Below are 21,230 nucleotides of genomic sequence, written 5' to 3'. Positions count from 1 at the left end.
CATTGACAAAATGCTAAGGTTGATAAATCAGATTTTGAATAAACACAATCATAACGATTGCCACCAGTGCAAGCTAGAGAAATCTACAATAAAATACAAAATAATATGAATATCAGTATATTAGTTCTTTAGTTTAAAATGTAACAACATGCATAGGTTAAAAAGGTACTTAACAGTTTGGCTCGAAGAACTGGCTTTTATCTTGAGAGGTGGTTTACTGATATCATAATATACAACAAAATCCACTCTGTAAAACAATTATTATAGAAAATGGAACAGTTAAAATATACAAGCTCATAAATAACCAAAAATACTATCCAACCAAGGAATAAATTCTAACAAATCTAAATATGTAAGAAATCTAAAGTACAGAATATCAGTGAGCAAATCAATTTTTAATGCTCCAAAAGTTACCAATAAACATAATAGAGTTGAAAATAAATTCATTATAAATTAAAATATTCTAACAGTTAGATATATGTTGGAATGTAAAATAACTTTTTAGATTCTAAAAAAATTCAAAAATATGAAAGAACTCTTTATAAGCATATAAATATGAAAATATATACTTGTCACTGGAAAAAAAAAATTAGAAAAATTAAATAAAATCAAGCTTTTAAAAAACTAAGAATGTGAAAATAATATAACAACCATGTTCTAACAGCATGAAATTTCAAGAATCATTTTTTCTTAAATAATATTACTACAGAATTTTATTTTAATACAAGTATTAAAAAGGCAAAATAAATATAAAGATAGTCAGTAAAAAATGTTTTAGATTATTATTTTTTTCCCAAACTACAAATTCTTCTTTTCTGCTTGTAATTGATATTACTAAAAATTATTCGATATAGAAAATTATAGGCCTTGCACATTCTTGCAAATCTTGTTGACAATTTACATTCAAAAAGAAGAAACTTGATTAAATTCATATGTAGTATTCCTTTAATAGTCTTCTTATTTATTGATTTATACATAGGAAGAAAAGCATTATATGGAAATGTATTTACCTTCTGAAATATGATTCATCTGAGCATAACAAGATTCACACTTTAAGAAAATAAATTATTTTTAACAGTAAGAACTAAACTCCAGATGTTTTAAAACCTTCTTTAGAACAGAACTTTTTTTAATCAGTATTTACATTTAACATTATACCATTATTTTTACAAATGGCTTGGAAATAAAAAGAATTTAATAGATATATAAAATCTAAACTCAGTTTATTTTAATACTATGCCCAAAATTCACATCTTGTACTTTTACTGTAATTGTTTTTGCAAAAAAATTTATTAATTCTGAATTAATTTTAAATTTAAAATCCAAAATGAAAATTATGCAATATGCAATTGAAGTCCATTTCATTTAGTGAAAATTTATTTTATTGTAGTCACTTTGTTCTTTTAAAATTTAATATTTTAATTGATTTTCTTTAAAGATTAAAAAATACTTAAAGAAAAATACTAATACTTAGAGATCTTTATATTGTCATTAAAAGGGTGTCCCTCAAAGTTAAACAAAACTCACTTATACTTCAAAGACAAAGCTTTCATTTCCACTTCTCCTGCCCATTCCTAAAAGGTAGAAAAATGCAATATCAGCTGGTAAAATATTCCCAGAATTATTTAAATTTAATTTTAATTGATAAAATTATTTGTGTGTAATATATATTGATTTATTTTTTAATAATGCACTAATTATTAAAAGTTTATTGATGTTTAACCTAACCTAAATTAATGTAGGTAAAAAAACAAAATAATTCATTGCACATATACTTCAAAAACTAAATGGGCAAAATTAGACTATCCAGAGTCTTCAAGATAATATTATTTAAATTTGAAATAACTTATTTTACTATATGGAGATCTGCGATGTAAAAGAATAATCCATTAATTCGATTTTAAAATATTTTTAAATTATAAAACAAAAATTATATTTTTACTTATTTTCCCATTTATTTGCAAATAAATCAATTTTAAAAAATATGTTTTATATCTGAAGAAAAACGATCAGTTGATCATCTCAAATCAACTATTAAAAATTATGAACTGCATTTTAACAATACTAACCTGTGGATCTCTTATTTTTTGGAGATATTCATTAAAGTCTTCCTTTATGAGCTGAAATAGGCAAATGTGGAAAATGAGAGATGATTGTTAAATGAAATTAAGATTAATTTAACTGATGTTATGATTGTTAAATGAAATTAAGATTAATTGAACTGATGTTATGATTGTTAAATTTAAATTCTCTCATAAAAGAAAATACATACTAAAAGAAACTTTCTCATATTCACTTATTCTATTAATTTATATAAATAATTAAAACTTTAATTAAAATAATAAACATAAAATCTCTTTAATCATTAAACCGCTATTCTGATAGTTAAATCGATTTTTAAAAAATTATGATGTTGTACTTCATACCGGTTCAAATATATTTCTATGCTCTTCCATATATTCAACACATCTCTCTCTAAGTTTGACATGATGAACCTGGGTATAGAAAAGCTGAAAAAGATGCCAAATTAGATTGTTAGTAAACATTGAAAAATAAAAATCACTCAGTAAATTTTAGTCATTTAATGTAAAAATTTTTAAAAAAATGAAATTTTAATTGTGAAAAAGACGATATTTGCCATGGAAATAAACTTAAATTTAAAAACTAAACCATTGTGGAATCGTTAATTTGTCTCCAGCTAACCTTGTCAAAGAATAATACGCTGTGTTCTTAGCATAAGTCCCGGGTTTCTTTACTTATATCAACCACCTGTTAGAAAATTAATGGATGCCGTGATTGTTCAGTGTTCATGTCTGATTTTTAAATAAAGTGTCCAGCACTGTTCACGGTCAACCAATGTACGCTCGAATATTATTTACACTTTTCACAGAATAATTATGGAATATTAAAACAAATATCGAATAAAAATTATTGTTAAATTTATCTGTCTGCTCTATTTGGTCGAAACAAAACCTTTTTTCCGAATACGGCTACAGTTACATTGTAAAAAGTTTGAAGAATTCAACAGTTGCTTTAGCAACAGATGCCAAAAAACTAGATAATCGACTTATATGCCGGTACTTCGGCTAGGATATCAACTTCAAAATTATAATTTTGAAAATGTTCATTAACTATTTTTAACCTATGGTGACACCCCGAAAATTCTCGTACACTTTTAAAATTTCAAGAAAATAAAAACAGCGTTGTAGAGAACTGATTTTGAATATAAAGTCCAGTATTTCTTTTCAGTGGGGGGGAGGGGAAATTCAATTTTTCAAAAAAGGGGCAAGAGGTAGAAATAAAGATAATCAAAAATTTTCATTCATCTGAAAACTCCCAGGTAAATTCATAACTAAAATAATAGTTCTTAATTTTATATTTTGGTGATATTTTAAAAGTCGTTTGGCTTTCATTTCTGCCTACTTCTCTTTCTCTATAATTTTAAAATGGTTTGTAGTTTTAAGAAAACAAACATTCGAAAGGTGATTTTTTTTTTCACCGTAGCAATGGTAAACAATTCGACATATTGTTAAATTAGTAAATGTATCCCATTCTAGAATGCAGTATTCATAAAATGCTTTAAATTAGAAAATCGAATCGGAAAGAAAGTAAAAATCGTCCTTCAAAATTTACTCGATGTAATAAAACATTTATAGTTAAATATTTGTAAAAAAAATTTTTTTTTAAGATGTAGATATTTTTTTTATAGAGTTTAACAAAATGTTTCCGACTTAAGTTTCATCTGAAACTGTACGAGGATTGCTGAAATCAGCTGCAATACATGTGCGTTCAATCAGAAGAAAATTTTATTCGTACGAACAGAAAACAGAAATAGGCTTTCCTTTATGAAATCAACTATAAATAACTCCGAAATGAAATCGTTCTATTTGCAGGTAAGAATTAATTCAGCATTTTTAATTCCAATAACAAAAATTTAATCCGAAGATCTGACCTGGATGGTGTTCTTTTGGAAGGAGTTCTGTATATCGATATCAGAATTAGGTAATTTAAAATTTATTCATGGAAGAATGGATTTTGGTCATTATTCAAACATTTCAAAAGACAATATAAAGTTTGAAATCTAAAATTTAGCTACAGGAAATAGCCTTATTATTATCAGGATAACTATACTGCAAGATAATTTAGGATAATGATATTTCAGGATCACATTAATACAAAATTTCTCATAATATTGTAACAATATTTTGTTCAGCATTCAAGAATAATATCGAAGAAATATCATGGAATATCTTGCTCATGTAGGAAAGCACACTTATTTTAACATTCGCCTTCTGTGTCTAACTGTACACAATGTCTGAAAATTACTACCTCAGACGTTGGATGTAAACCTGAAAGCATATTTAGAAAAAATTAAAAATTAAAGTACGAAAATGTAATATCAATCCAAAAACAATGATGGAAGAATGAAGGAACATTGATGCAGGAATTTATTTTTCTTTAGTGTACTCTATAACCAGACATTTAAAAACTATTTTGAAGTCTTCATGATACTTTATTATTAAATCGAATTATTGCATTTATTAATTCGATATCCATAATTGTACAGTGCCCGAAAAAATTATAAAGACACGTGAAAAATCTCCAAATCTAGAAGCCTTGTTTACAGAATCGTATGCAAATTTTTGCAGCAAAAATAAAAGTAAAACTAAAATATTTTATGCCTGAAGTAATTAAAATTTTCAATTTTAAATCTGCTAACATTTAAATTTAGATTTTTAAACCTAAATGAAAACGGAAAAAAGTATAAGGACATTGCTTTTTCTCCAGTAATTATTTAAAAATTTGCATATTTGAAAGCATAAAATGACAAATCCGAGTTAAAAGATTCATTTGTGAAAAGAATTTCCCACTAGTCGACTTTCAGTGTGAATTTTTAAACGATGCAGAAAGGAACTCAACTTTCTGACTCTGAAAAAGGAAAAATTGTTGCTTTTCGAGAATGTGGATTAAGTGGATGGGAAATTTCAAAAAGAATCAAGAGATCTAAAACGGTGGTTTATAATTTTCTAAAAAATCCTGGGATGTATGGTATGAAAAAGCGAACTGGGAGACCAGAAACTCTCACTCGTCGACAAAGAATGATTGTAAGGAGAACTTGCGAGAAAAGAGAAACCACAAATGAAGTTAGACAAAATTTGAGTTTACCATGCTCAACAAGGACTGTTCAAAATGTTTTGAGTAAGCATCCTCAAGTTTCTTATGGGAAATTAGTGTCACGCCCCCCTCTTACAAATCATCATAAGAAAAGAAGAGTTTACTTTGCCAAAAAATACATTTCTCTTGGTCAAAAGTGGGCTGATGTAATTTTTTCGGACGAAAAAAAGTTCAATCTTGATGGACCTGATGGTTTTCGTTATTTTTGGTATGATCTGCGAAAGACCAAGGAAGTGTTTTCCAGGCGTCAATATGGTGGTGGCTCGGTTATGGTATGGGGCGCTTTTGCAGCAAATGGAACCACTCCAATTGTATTTATCAACCATAAAATGAATTCGGACAGGTATGTTAATAAGTTAGGAGAAAGTTTGTTACCTGAAGCGCCACTAATTACTTCAGGGGACTATATTTTTCAGCAGGATAATGCTTCGAAACACGTTTCTGCGAGTGCAAAACTCTGGTTTGAAGCTAATTCTATAAATTTACTTGATTGGCCGGCCAGAAGTCCCGATCCTTATCCAATCGAAAACTTATGGGGACTTCTAGCCCGAGAAGTTTATAAAAACGGCACACAGTATCAATGTACACAAGATCTTGTCGTCGCTATCAAAGACGCTTGGAAAAAAAATATCTATGGACATTTTAAAAGATCTTTCAGGATCTATGACCTCTCGGCTTATTCAAGTGATTGAAAAAAAAAAGGTAGTTTTCTTGATTATTGAAACATTTTTTAAGTATTTTACAACATGTCCTTATAATTTTTTCCGTATTTCCTTTAATGTTAAATTTTTTTAAATCAATATTTTGAAGCTAAATTATGTTTTTTATGTGGTATAAGTTATCACAAAATTATGCAGCAGAAGTAAGAAATATAGAAAGTTCATTTAGGTGAAATGGAAATAAAGCATATTTTCATGCAATTACATGTTGTCCTTATACTTTTTTCGCGCACTGTACTACCACTTTACAGAACATGAAGATTTTTGTGCGATGACATTTTCTTTTGATTGATTTTTAAGAAAATTTAAGTATTTAAAAAATTTAATTTTGTTCAAAAAAACTGTTGTAGATATAAAAAAATTCTCATTTTGAAATATTAATTTTAATAATGGATAGAGTAATATTTTATTAAAATTCGTAAGTGTACGAACACTTTTTATATACAGTGGTTCCCAAAAGTTGATTTTTAACCCCTTAACCTACGATTTACATTCCAAAAGTTTGGGCTGAAAACGTAAAGAAAGTCGCACTGACTTCGAGCCATTCCACGGTTCAGCAAATTTTATTTACGTTTCGCCCGATCATCGTACTATGGGCTATGCCCGTAGTTGTAGATTAAGGGGTTAAAACCTATATTTTAGATCATATGATATGCCGTTTTGTGGAATTAATACGATGCATAAAACGAAAAAAGGAATTTTTACAATTCTCGTCAGATATAAAAGGAAGTAAAAGTTCATAATAGCCACCCTTGCCAAATAGTACAGGTGCAAACGTCATGTGAGTAAAGCGTCACGAAGAAATGAAATAAAAAGGGATTATATAAAATACAGCTATAGAAAGTAAAAATACCACTAAAATAATATTTTTCTTAAAAACAAAATAAATATAAACAATTTAATATTAGAAATATAATAATTCGATAATAGTCTTATATAATATAGTCTTATAGGATAATAGTCTTATAAACAACAAAATATTACAAAAATAATAATAAAATTCGACAAAATATATAATCCTTTATATCAATTATTATTTGGTAGCATAAATTGTTGATGTTAGAAATGGTCAAAATTAGGGCTTGAAAATCACTTTTCAGCCCCTAACTTCTAAAATATTGCAGTTATCGAAACATTTTAAATACAAAAGTTGTTCATCTTAATGAGGCTAATAGGATTTATTTTTCCATCTTCAATATTAAGAAAGTTATAGTGAAATGAAAATTTTAACACCCCACCATTTCTACGCCTCTTTGAGCTAGATGGACCATTTACAAACTAGTCCGAGATTTTTACCTTTCTAACAACATATTCCAAGCCAATTAAAATCCAAACTAAGTTACTCTAGTTCACAAGAAAATATGGGAAAGCGTTATACGCTATATAATATAACTTTTGAAAGAAGGTTGGTTTGGGGTTCTAGGGATCATGATATGCTGAAGCAATTTTTCCGAAGTCTTGTTATGAAATATTGCAATAGGTAATCTTCCTATACGAATCTTCCTATTAAAAAAAAGTTCCGCAAAGATTAAAAGGAAAAATTTACAACATTATGCAATATTTTTTATCGATCACGAGAAAATATAGATTTTGAAATACTCAGAATGGATATATTAATAATTTGAACTTCACATTTTTTTTTTTTCATTCAACTTCATTTACTTATTAGTTGATGTTGCTTACTTTTCATTCCTTTATCAAATTTGACTCAACATTCCAAAAGATGCGATGTTTTCATATTCTAGTTATATGATTATTATAAGATCTGTATTCTAGCAATATATATTTTATAAATTTTTAAAACCCATAATTATTTTTTTTAACTTCCGAAGTACTAAGAAGAATCCAAATACACATACAGTGGGTAAAAAAAGTTTCCATACGCAGCTATGACTGTTAATAAAAGTTGAATTTTTGGCACAAAATATTTTGTTATGAAAATGAAAACTTTAAAATTGGTTTAACACAATTTCATTTATTATTTATGAATATTATAAAGGAAAAACTAAGAAAAATAAATACTTCAATTTAAAGAATTAAAAAATGCCTCTAATAAGGAACAAAAATGTTTCCTTACGGTATTTACATAGTACGTGAAAAACTTTTTTCATGCAGACCAACTTGCATTTAATGATCGGTAGGCCTTCCTTTGGCCTTTATCACTTCTCTCAAATGTTGTGGCATAACCCCCATCAGTTTTTTTTTTTTGTGTTTTGTTATTGTTTTTGGAGAAATACTACTCCAAATGTCTTGAATTACCCTTTTGAGTTCAACCTTGTTCTTTGTGTCATATTTTTTTTAGTTCACGACCGATTTCTTCTAATAAATGCCCTATAAGGATTAAATCGGGAGACTGGGGAGGGCTATTAATCTGTTTTTTAACATTATAAAGACATTACTCTTGACAAATCTTGGAGGTGTACTTAGGATCGTTGTCCTGTTGAAAAGTAAAGTCCATTCTAAGGGACAGTTTATCTGCATTGGTTAAAACGTTTTGTTTTAGAATATCAAGATGCATGTACCTATCCATATTTCCATTTATGAAACATAAATATCCGACACCAGCAGCACTTGTACACCCCCATACCATATACCAACCATCACCGTGCTTCACAGTTCCACATAAATTCTTAAGTAACATATGCTGTTTTGATTCCCTCTAGATCATAACTCGACCATCTGACCCACGGATATTAAATTTTGATTCATCACTAAAAAGGACCGATTCCCAAAAAGATAGAGGCTTGTTTATATGCTTCTTTGTAAACTCGAGACGCTTTTTCTGTACCAGAGACTTATAACAGGCCCCACATCCATTATAACCTTTTCTTTAAATGACATTTCTTACAATTTAAGATGCGAATTTAATGTTGTAATTAACCATTAAATCAGTTGCAAGTTGAGGCGCCCTAATCCGAAGGATTATCTTGCACCTTACACATGATATTTCTTTTATGCAAGTGATTTAACTTCGGAGTTCTTCCGGATCGATCTCTATCCTCAAATGTTTACACATTACAGTATCTTTCAATAATACACTGCACTGTAGACTTTGGTTTGTAAGTCATTTCACTGATTTTTTTTTTTTTCATAAATAATCTATTTTTGCGCAACCAAATCACTAACTCTCGAATAGATTTCTGAATTTCCATTTTAAGACGATCAGCGAAACATTGAAATTAAACATGTGTTATGTCGTATTCTTCACTCTGACAAACCATCAACTTCGGATATTTATTGTGGGTTAGTTGTAGAGCACGTCAGGAGGAATTTGCATATTGCGTACGGAAACTTTTTTTGCATGATACTTCGTCATTTATCTTAAAAATTGTAAGAAGACTTGCTGAGTTCTGTAAAAAAGAGAAATTTATTCTGAAACTCCCTTTTAAAGACTCACATTAACAATATATAAGTAGTTTATAAAGATAAAAAGCAAAGATTAGAAATTATGTTTTTTTTTTATTTTAGTCTTCCGTACGGAATTTTTTTTTTACCCTCTGTGGGTATAATTATGCATCTTTATTAACTTTTCAGATTCAAAAATAACCATTTAATTAATTTCAAAAGATTTAATTGATTTAAAATTATTTGATTGATTTTCAATTAACGCTTGCGCATCGAAATTAGACAACTATTAAATACAAATTTTAAGCAAATTTAATAACATGTGTGGATTTAATTTCACGTATTATACATTAGCCGCCTTGAACGACCTGCCGATATATTTGGAGTAAAGATCTCTAAAATTTTCAATTAAATATTTTATGTAAACTGATCTCTAAATAACTTCAAGAAAATGTTTTTAAGGTTAATGCTTCAAATTTGATAATTATGCAACTCATACTCCTATAGAAGCCTTAAGCCGTTCTATTGATTGTACTCTGATGCAACAGTAATTTTTATCAACTCGCGTTAAATTTCAAATTAAATTAAAGCGAAAGTGATCAAAATCAAACTAATACAAAAACATTTTTGTTGAAATCAAGCACGGCTTTTTTTAAATATAAGCATAGAAAACAAAATCGTTCGGCATTGAAGTCTTACGTGCACTACAGAATAATTTTAAAAATTTATGTAATATCTCAAAGAATTATTTAATAAAAATTTGATTCATCATAAAATTCAGTTTTTAGTTTTACTTTCAAAATAATTCAAATGACGTAAATAATATTTTACTTTGTTTCCGTCGATAAATATATTTTAAAAAAAATATGAAATCTAAATTTTATACTGTCTTTTGATCCTACGGAATCATTCAGCGTAATATTCTTGATACTCCAGCTTTTATTTAAAAACTAAAACTAAGAAAATTTCTACCCTCAGCGATCAAATGTGACCGCATTACGAAGCTCCGAATATTACAGTTTCAGAACAATCAACATTTTCCTAATCTTAGGAAAATCAGCCTTTGGAAAACTCTGGGTTCTGATTCACATCTTCTTAGAGATAACGATATAATGGTCTAAAATTGCGCGATTTTGTAAGATAATATTCACACTTTATAACATACTGAGTAAATTTAAATATTCTTCAATTAACTGTTAATAGAGTAGACCTTATTCAAAACTATTCGACTTTAGCGACCAGCTAGTGCTTGGAAAATATTTGTTATATTTAATTTTCTTTAAATCGTGTAGATATAACTTAATTTCCTTATTCTTAGCCAAATTATAAGATATTAAAGCTGTGTAATTTTGTTTTTTATATTGGCTTACTTTAATGTGTACATATACCTTTATAAAGAAGATAAGTCCTATGACATGTTACTGACAATCGATATTGTAACTACCATTTGGTTTTTATCGCTCTCGTACACTATACAGATATTGAACAGACACTTTGTTCTTTAATTTTCAACACAAGGAAAAAAAATTCGAGCGATCAGAAAATTGATGAAACAACGAAAACGTTTTAAATTTCAGGGCTACAATGCAATTTGTTGGAAATTTAGCAAAGGATTTTTTCAGAAACCATAAAAATATAGCAAAAATTCACACTGTTATTAAATTTATATAATTGAAAACAATTTTTTTTTTAGCTTATCGCTGGACAACGCCAAAATTCAGCTTAATTTTTTCATTAAAATTTCTAAAAAACCCATTCCGGTGATCACATTTCCTCTGAGGTTCTAAGGTATACATATGACAAATTTGTTAGCTGTAAAAATTAGCGCACACACACATACAGACACTTAAAAGAAATATCAAAGTAGAAAAATCGATTCGTGCTATTAAGATAATGATCAGAACAAAAAATTTGTTTTGCAGAAAAAAAAAAATCTTTTCAGAAAATTAACACTTGAAGCCATCATTTTATATGAAACAAAGTATTTTGAATACTTTAAGGGACTGCATTTTAAACCCGAACGCATATGGTGTTATGAATCAGAATTCAACAGTTTGATAATGGCAGTTATATAATAATTCTACTGAGCAATTAAACATTTTATTTAACACTTGACTGCTTCTTAGCTTGCCTATGTTTCATGCCTACTATCTAACTGAGCGAATCATCTAATTGGATCATCCCTTCTGTACTAAAGAGATAACAGAGAAGGAGGGGTATTTAATTACATACAGTCCGAATATCAGCCTGTGAAGGGTTAAAATAGGGTGGAAATATATATTTCGAATGCTCTTTTTCGATCGATTATGAACAAAATTTTTCACTTCACTTCTGTAACAAGATCAAACATACCAGATTTCATTTATCTATGTAGCATCACATTTGAGAGTTACAGCATTTACATGTTTGCGAATACACAGACCCACCATTTCATCCATCTAACTCTTCATGCTTTGTAGCTATCGCTTCCACTTTCGCTGACAAACAATCGATTTCATTCGAAATTCAAAAGAACACGAGATTTTGACGCAATTTTTGACGAATGCTTCCTTTTTGTATATCAGAAAATAACAAATAAAAAAGTAATAAAGTATCTCTAAAGGTCAGAGAAAAAAAACTGAAGAGAAAAAGAATTATTAATCATAATAAAAGTAGTAATAAGAAGGTACTTTATAACGTATTTTACGCAATAGTTTCTTAAAATTTTACAATTATAGTGCTGATCTTGAATCTCCGATATTACTAAATGATCTATTAAGAAATCGAGAACAAACTACATTATCATGTATATTGAGTCCACGTTTGCAAATTGCTTCACATTGTGTTGTTTGCAGAAGAAAAGTTAATCAATTGCATAACAGCACTTTAATAATTTTGGATACATGCAACTCTAGAATTTTAAGTAATATTTCGAAAATAGTCCCATTTCATAATGTACATTTGGGACTGGTTCCCGATTTCACAAAATCAAATTTAAACTAAAAATTTTTCAAATATCTCTATTTCTTGTTATTCATTTATATTATATGTATATATAATCAAAAACAAGTATTATAATTTGAGTATAAATGTTTTAGGCTTAATAATGTCATTTTTTTAATGAAATCAATATTAGATAAACAATTATGAAAAATTGTCGAACTCAAGCCTGCGTTGATTTTCAAAATGCAATATATGTATTTATTTTACGGTAGTGTTTCTAAAAGCTGAGCTTAAAAAGTCCGTTTATAAGTAAAGGTTATTCTAATGAAATTGAACATCAGTCAATATTGTAAACATAAATGTATGATTATAATAATTCTAAATCTATGCAGCTTAGACAAATTTTAGTAACCACATAATGACTTATTGGGGTATTTATATTTATCTTATACAACACATTAAAAACATTTTTATAAAAATTCGTTTTCATTAATATTGGAAAAACTTATTTTTCAAATTCAATTTACAATTCGCTACCAACATCACATTATAATAAATAATATAAATAATGCAGCTAAGAAGTCTATTAATCTAATTCTTAAATATAAATATACTTGATAGAAATAATATATCAAATAAATTTAATTTTATTAAAACAAACTTGAAATAATGAATATAAAAATACAAAACCAAATATAAGAAATTCTATCTTTACAAATGGACTTGATTTGCTTCATAATCACACGAAATGTGTTAAAATCTAATGAAATTGAGACTTAAATTTAATCGTTTTTAAATGAAGGTGCTATAATAATATTTTTAAACTTTTCAAAGAAAGGAAATAAACAGATTCTATCGAAAAGAAGTTAAAAAAAAACAATCGCATCAAAATACAAAAGAACAAATCTTGCATAGAAGCTAATATAATGTGAATTATTAAAAAGTTTTAGTAAAAACTATTTTTAACTTGAAGAATAGTATAAATTTGTACACCTTAACTCTTAACATATTAAATCACCGTAAAAGAACAACTTTATAGAATTGATTCAAATAAACAATATACATTTAAGCACTTCAATATGAAAGTAACACTTTAGGAATATGCTCCCTTTTAAAATATACATGAAAAAATATCAAGCAGCAAAGAAGCATTAAAATTCGGATTTAAATATGCGTGTAAATAAATACCTGTTCAGAAACAACTCTAAAAAGACTTGAAGAATCCTTGGCTACGTCGCTTCTATAAAGGCCTAAGCAATTTAAAAAACCGTCCATAGTTTTTCTGATTTAAAATACAAACGTTTGCTAAACAGACGAGAAAAAGACTCGAATACAGTAATCGAAATTTTCGTGTTCTTCAGCGACAGAAAAGTATTAATTTGCATATTTTTGAAAAGTGCGGTTTTTCCCGATGAGGCCTCCGATTGGTCGGTAATGAAAGGTGACGTATGACTGACGTCAGCAACAAATGAGAATGAAGAATCTTTTTAGCTTGAGGAAACTGATAGATAGCGAAGGAAGAGGTAAATAAAAAAGAAATGTTTATTTTTGCGAGATGCTATTGGATGCATAAATGATAATAAATTAAGAAAGGTTTTCATAAATTTGTTTACCGTATTTCTCCAATAAATATTTTATGGTATCTATTTATTTTAAATTAAATATAAATTTGGCATTTGATTCATATTAAATCTTTATTTTTACACGGCTTTTTATTAAAATTTTCTCAGATACATGAATTTTAGTTTTTTTTTTTTTCGAAAAGAGTTTATTTGTTAAGATTTATAGTTTTAAGTAATTAAGCTGTTAGTTGTATCACACATAAAGGCTAAAATTTATCTAAAATTTTTGATTTCATTTTTGAGATTTCAAGCTAGAAAATGTTATTATTATTTAAACTATTATTTTCACGTATACGTAATTTGAAGAAAGTGTAATATTCGTCAAAAAAATTCAAACTCGGTATTTTGACAAATCACCACATTTTAGACCTCCTGAGTTCAAAGAACACATTTTAAAAAATGTCCGTCGGTCTATTTGTTCTCTGACAAAGGTAACTCATAAACTCTTTGAGCTAGACGGTTGAAATTTGGTATATTTTCTTCCCACCAAATTTACCGATTTCTATCATATTTTGTGTAAAATCTGTTTGGAGAAAGTCCGTCTGTCTGTATGTTCGAATAAAAGTCAATACTATAATTAGAAAATGGAGAGAGATAGATAGATGACATTCGATACACATATTTAATATCTATAGTGTAGGCACCTGTCTAATTTCGAGCCAAATCCAATTACGGATTGACTGTCTGTCGGTCTGTACTTTCATAAGTATGTAAATGCTATAATTCAAAAACGCATGGACTTAATGTATCAAATTTGTTATGAGATTTTGTGACTACAATTGCAGTTTTGTGTCAAATTTTTGTTTCAATCAATAGGTAAAAAACGTGTCTTCAACTTAAATATGATTTTTGGATATAATTAATACATACCAGGGATTAAAGGCCAAATAATTCGTCAAGCATGACTCTATAGATTCAGTAAAACTGCTAAATTCACGCCAGAAGTTAATATTTCATAACTATTGTACGCCAATGTCAAGTAAGGCGTTCTCTGGCATGACAAGTTTATTACAGAGTATGCAAGAAAGTTTTGAGAAGTTGGAAAATTTGAAACATGGCATTGAAATAAATTTAACAGAACTTCCACTTGAACACTGAGATCCATAAAAGTTTGGAAAATGAGGCATACGCTCAGATTATATCTGACATCTTATATTATAAGTTTAGCAGGGAACTCTAAAAATAAATTACCTATGTTTTAAGTAAATTATCTAATGGAACAAATTTTCAATTTATACAACTTACTGAAAATTTTTTACTCTAACTCCTTCGTGACATTCAAGGAATAACATATTTAAAAAGTACTCGTACATTATATATACAAGTTTAAAACGGAAGACATAAATTAGCATCAAAGTATTAACTTCGGAAGTCAAAACAAAGGGTTCAAAACCGATCTTTCACAGAAGATCATCTGTGCCTGATATATATTGGCCTATTCGTTAACACTCACGAGTATATCCGAGCAAATCAGAAAACCATGGAAATTATTAAAAAGAAATAAATCAGCTTGGTTTAGTTTCGTTATATTAACGTCCCGTTGTAAAGCAACACAAGGGCTATTTTGGGACGAACCTCGCCATTTTGAACCGCGGTCAGATGACGAGGACGACACCTGAGCTGGCACCCCCCTCTCCACACCACACCACACCAGCGGGAGGACGTTTGGCATGACGGATTTAACGTGCAACAGACCCCCTACACGTCGGTTCTTCGGTGGAATCGGGTCTCGAACCTGAAACCCTACGGCTCACAAGCCGAGACCTTACCACCAGGCCACCGCGGCCTAATTCAGCTTGGAGAAATTCTTTAAGAAATTGTAGAGAAATAATCTAATTTGAAACGCGGCAGTAAGTTTAAATGTGGGTTCAAATCAAATATTTTAATTTTTATGTGTGATATTTTAAAATTATTTCTCTCTTCGTTTGGCCTGGGTATTAAATCACAAGATTCAAATCAAAATAGACATCTTGTAATTTTTAAAAGGGGGTAATAGCCGAATTAAATAAAATTAAATGTAGAAGTAGACATCTTACACGCCGTAGTTCAGGACAATTTACTGTGTAAGGCATAGTATGTTCTGTTCACTTTTCAAACTTTCATTGGCAGTTTTGTTAAATTTAAATTAATGTTCTTTTTCAGAGTTACATTACTTTAAAACTACTACTTTATTGACTACTCTTGAACCATAGTCAGATGAAGAGGTTCACATCTGAGGAGGCACCCTCTCTTAAAACCTGGTGCAACATTTAATTCAATGTCCCGTTTCAAAGTTACATTGACCATTCTGAACCATAGTTAGATGACGAAATTCTGATTTCAGAATCTCTTTCAAACCATTCTTTCTCTAAAACCGGCACCACACCGCAGAGAGGAAGTTTGATCTTCAAAGTCAGATTTATTGACATCACATTATGGCAGATCAGTTATTGAATCGATTTCAAAACTTGAAATCTCTGAGTCTGAAATCATGATTTTATCTCGAGATAACAATATTTCCTTCCAATTAGCAGAATATATGTTTAACGATGACAAGATTAGGGGCTCAAAACTGAACTTAGCTTCGATAATTTGTAGTGAATATTGGTATAGCATATATTAACTCTTTGACTTAACGCATTTGCTTAACTTTCTAACTAGAAACTCTTCATAGACTCTTCATATTGGGGATATTTATTGTTATTTTAAATTCATATAGTAATATATGCGGCATTTGAAATATTTAAGTGTGCCTAAGTGATTTTTTTTCATTTTCAATTATTTAATACTTTTATTTATTTGCAGATTTGAAATTAAAAATGTAGCAATTGGATGCACGTGACAGAGATATTATTGTATTCGAAGGGATGTTAAAAAATGAGACCTGTTCCACAAATGATTCGATTAATTCCAAATTGATGTTTTAAATTGACCAATTAATCATTCATATCAAATTTATCTGATGATGTTTAATATTCCTATTAACACAAAACAATGTACGATATATATGATGCTTTGAATGCTTGGAGATATCATAACAGTAATGTTAGGTATTTTGTGCTAATAGGGATAAAAATGAAATAAGAACAAATATGTTATTGACAGTAAGATAAATATATAAATACATTTTCGTTGATATTGCGACTCAAATGCGCACTCTCGCATCATGAAGCAAAACCTTGTTACCAATGTGGAAGATTGTGATGCGCGGAGATAGAACCTGGGACCTCGTCGTTCACAGCCCAGTGACATGACCACGATACAAAAGCAATTGATAAGGTAGCGTAATTGCTAACTGGCTGATAAGCTTTCACCACAGACTCTCCCTCCAGTGAGTCGAAGGTGAGACGAACGATATGACTATAGATGGTGTATTAGCTGTTGATTCTAATGCGCCTGTACCCATTTGAGTAGTGCCAAGCGTTATGGCGAGGGTGTGTGGTTGCTGATGCTGCGTCAAGTGAGTGTGACGACTTTGGGTTGCTGCGGCCTTTTTGCATTGCTGCGTCGAGTGAATCTGACGACTTTGGTTTGCTGTGGGTAGATGGCGCCACAATATCTGTAGGAAGGTTGAAGGTCCATCGTCCGAGGTCACCAATGTTGCGAATTGAGATATGCGAAGATAGAACCTGGGACCTTGTGGTTCGAAGCCCAGTAACATGACCACGATACAAAAGCAATTGCTCGGGTAGCGTATTTGTTAACTGGCTTATAAGCTTTCACCCCACCAAGGTTCTTAAGACTAAGATAAGATTCTTATATAATGATATCTCTTAATCTAATTTATATCCTAATTAATTACCTAATTTTCATTTTAAATAAGCCCATATTACTGTATTCTTAAATGTCGTCTTATTTCCTGAATATGAATCTCATCTTTTTTTCTATTAATTATGCATACCACCTGCGAATTTCTCATGCCCCAAAAGAGGGAATGAAAATCCCTAACACCAACGTATTCCTTTTAAAGATACTAAAATGTCCGTTCTTGAATCAAAGAAATTACTATCAGAATATCTCAGTAAAGAGTCCTAAGGGAAAAAACTCCAAATGTTTTGCTTTTTCCTTCTGGTACGAACGGACACTTTCAGCCTTTGTCCTTGTGTACAAACGATGCCCCCCGTGGAAAAATAAACTGAAGTTTATTCCAAAAGGAATAAATTTTCGGAAGCGCATCTCCAAAATTATGCTACTCATTCACACTATAAGGATCTACTGAAATTTTGTTAACGTAAATTTTGTTGATTTTCTCTAAATTATGTTATAATTAAAAAAATTTGTAAAACAAGTTTCATAGCTTGACAAAAACATTTATCATCCTCTTTATCTATGAATTTATTAAACTTACCAATTAAATTAAACGTCCTGTATGGGGCAATTACTTTTATTCTAATCCCTATAATAGCATGAAGTCCACTTGAGGTATTGTAGTTTTACTACTTGCTATTTTAAGATAGTAACTCCGGCGTTTCTTTGCAGGTTAATGAAGTACATCATTAATTTCTCTAAAATTAATTAATCAGCCAGAGCTTGGCTACAAACTTCTCGTCCATTTGGCGACTTTGGCAACAAAATAGATTATACCCGAAACATCGAGAATTTTCCCGATCCGTCCCGTAGGAACGGAGATACGCCTCGAACGTTCCTGATTGGTTGAGAGGCGTCTAGCCCCGCCTCCTGAGACCTATAAAAGGAAGTACCCGCAGCTGCCGGGCAGTGGTGAATTGAGTCGTGGACCAGTGGAGTCGAAGAGTAGTCGGAAGTGACGGTGAAGAACTCGCCTTCCAGGGACTAGCGGAGCAGCGACGGAGTAGAGCTGCTGTGTATACTGTTGTATGCTGCACGTCTCGGCTGAAGATAATCGTCTTCTGTACTGTATATAGTTGTCGTCTTTGTGCTGTCCTGTGTGTCTTCGTGTAAATAAACGTCGTTGTTTTATTTTCTACTGCCGCCTGCTGATTGAGTGTTCTCCACACCATATCACTTCCACTATCCAAACGAACCCCGGAAATTGCGTAACATTATTATGTAATATTTTGGTATTTTTCCGCAATAACACATGGAAATTTTATTAAACAAAACAAAATTTGTTCCCATTTTAAAATTTAGGAAATTATCCTTTTAATAACATCATTTAATTAATGTGCAAATTTTTAATAAATTTCGTCATTTTTTTTTTTAATTTTTTATCATGTGAGAACCTGATGTTGTTTTGGTTTGGGGTATTTGAAGTCATAAAATGCACGGGCAGAAAATTGGTGATTTTTCGCTTTTGAGGCATACATTTTTCGATTTTAGGATTATTAGAAATTGATATAGAAGGTTGTCACCTTTGGCGACTTATTGCCAACCAAAAGTTAAAACTTGGCACGAATGTCCGCCATGTAACCAATTCTCTTGCCAGGCTAATAAAGGACAAGGTCGTAAGAAGTTATCGCCAGAAGAAGCACAGAGAAGAAAATGGGAATAAGCGCGAACAGTGAGAGGAGGTATCGAAAGTTATATTATAGTGAATGTGTTGTGATTTTCTAATAAACTGCCCGGTTTTAAATAGAATAATTTTAATCTACACAAACACAGCTACGCTACAAAATTTACAAACACACATAGACAATTAGGTTAAAGAAAACAGTATGGTGGAGGGATTCCACCGTTTCCAACCGAAAGCATTCGGCGTTAGCGCAGGGGTTGCACATGGGAAAAAGTCTCAGGATACAGGATGCAGGTTTTCCGTTCTACTGCTTGTCTACTGTAAAACGCCACAAGAGGGCGCTTTCTGCACAAGTGGAAAAAGAGGTGCTACAATATAACTTTTAATTAAAAAAAAAAAAACCATCGCTTTTCTAAAATTGGTTTTTAGTCACAAAATACAGTAGTCACCTGATCATTCCAAACCAGTTTAAACCAGAATTTTGCACACAAAAAAAGAAAAGAAAATAGCTTTGAGATAAAGTTTTGGAGCTCGAACGATTTGAGATGGGGGGGGGGAGAAGAAAAAACTCCATCGTTTTTCTAAATATCGATGCATGCGTAATCTGATAGACACATGATTGTTTCAAACCGGTTTCAACTAGTTAATGGCATAATTAATTACGACAAACTTAGGAAATAATAGCCTTCTCACATAATAAAATGAAACTTGCGTTAGCAGATTTTAATTTAAAAAAATTATTGATTTAAAACTGAGAGAAATTTTGACATTTTTTAAAAACAGATTATATCATTAAGACGAAATTCTTCATTAATAGAGGATTTCATCTTAATAATGAAATTTAAACCATTTTCTTTGTTTCATGAAATATTTAAGCGCATGATTTTATTCTCTTGCTGAAAGCCAAGACAGAACAGATCTGTTTAAATCTATATAGTTTATAGGGGGAATAATAACCTTAACTTACAATATCACGAAAATTGGAAAAAAACAGAGCAATGGACGGTTCTGTTTTTAATAGCATTATGGAGTTATTGGATTTATCACCATTAGAAAAGTTTTTATTTGCAATAGACAACAAAATAAAGTTTATCCCTGAATTAGTGCAAGATTTGGATTTGCCATCACTCGCGCAGTAAAATGCTGGCAACCCTATTTAAATAAAACCATTTGGCAGCTGATAGTTTAGGGTTAGTAAAAATGGAGATAGAACAATTTGTTGACGCAACTCGATAGAACAATTTGATAACAACTCGATAGAACAATTTGTTAACGCAAGATTTGAATTAAATAAAAAAAAATCAGTTTTTTTTTCTTTTAATCGTTATATTTTAATTGAATCGTAAAGTACACAGGATATAGTTATGTATGGAATAATACATAGGGCAAATGGCCTCCACGGCTTTGCTGACACATACGCATTCTTTTGTCGAAATTTTCCATGACTCTTTTGCATAAATGTGGCTAAATTTCGTTGATGCAGGGTTGAATTTCCTCTTTCAATGCACGCTTGCTTGTTGGCATAGGAATTTGACTTCAAATAACGCTATAAAAAAATAGCCGATGGTGTTAAATCACACGATCTAGAGGGTCGATTCTCAAATTTTCGAAATGTAGCTGCCAGACTTATTTTTGAAATATTGTTCAACAACGGAAACACGTTGTTCTATCGTGTAACGCTCCATTTTTACTAAACTTTAACTATCAGCTGTCAAATAGTTTTTCTAATAGGATTGCCAACACTTTACTGCAGGAATGGTGGCAAATTCAAATCTTACGTTAATTTGGGGACACCCTTTATAAAGTCATTTAAATAATATGGATTAAATTTTTTGTCCCAATTCGATATTTCAAAATGTTTTCTTGGAAAAATGAAGAACACTAAACAATTATAACTAAAAACAATCATTATTTCTCATCGAAACAATCGGTTGTAAAAATGAATTACTGCTGAATATAAGCAATTTAATTATTTTAAGCAGATAAATGAATGACACAAAAATAAAATATGTTGGATGGTAACAGTTAACTTTTCTT

At 30.0% G+C, this 21,230-nt stretch overlaps 1 protein-coding gene across 3 annotated transcripts in view; it reads right to left on the bottom strand.

Moving 5' to 3' along the window:
• LOC129971555 (putative bifunctional UDP-N-acetylglucosamine transferase and deubiquitinase ALG13) overlaps positions 1 to 13,505 on the bottom strand; it is a 40,628-nt gene extending 27,123 nt beyond the window's left edge. For 2 of the 3 annotated variants that reach the window (XM_056085430.1, XM_056085431.1), the window contains exons 1-6: positions 13,350 to 13,505; positions 2,427 to 2,510; positions 2,070 to 2,120; positions 1,528 to 1,574; positions 175 to 247; positions 2 to 83 (exon numbers count right to left, since the gene is read on the bottom strand). In XM_056085430.1, the coding sequence (XP_055941405.1) occupies positions 2 to 83; positions 175 to 247; positions 1,528 to 1,574; positions 2,070 to 2,120; positions 2,427 to 2,510; positions 13,350 to 13,436 (424 nt within the window). In that variant the 5' untranslated portion in view covers positions 13,437 to 13,505. Of the gene's footprint in view, position 1; positions 84 to 174; positions 248 to 1,527; positions 1,575 to 2,069; positions 2,121 to 2,426; positions 2,511 to 2,703; positions 2,978 to 13,349 lie in introns of those variants that run through there. The other variant, XM_056085432.1, reaches the window with a different exon arrangement.
• Positions 13,506 to 21,230: the final 7,725 nt, after the last annotated feature.

Source organism: Argiope bruennichi, chromosome 6 (assembly GCF_947563725.1).
Source record: "Argiope bruennichi chromosome 6, qqArgBrue1.1, whole genome shotgun sequence".
NCBI classification, from domain to species: Eukaryota; Metazoa; Arthropoda; class Arachnida; order Araneae; family Araneidae; genus Argiope; species Argiope bruennichi.
Note: the sequence above shows the minus strand (reverse complement) of the source record. Positions and strands in the feature narration are given on the sequence as shown.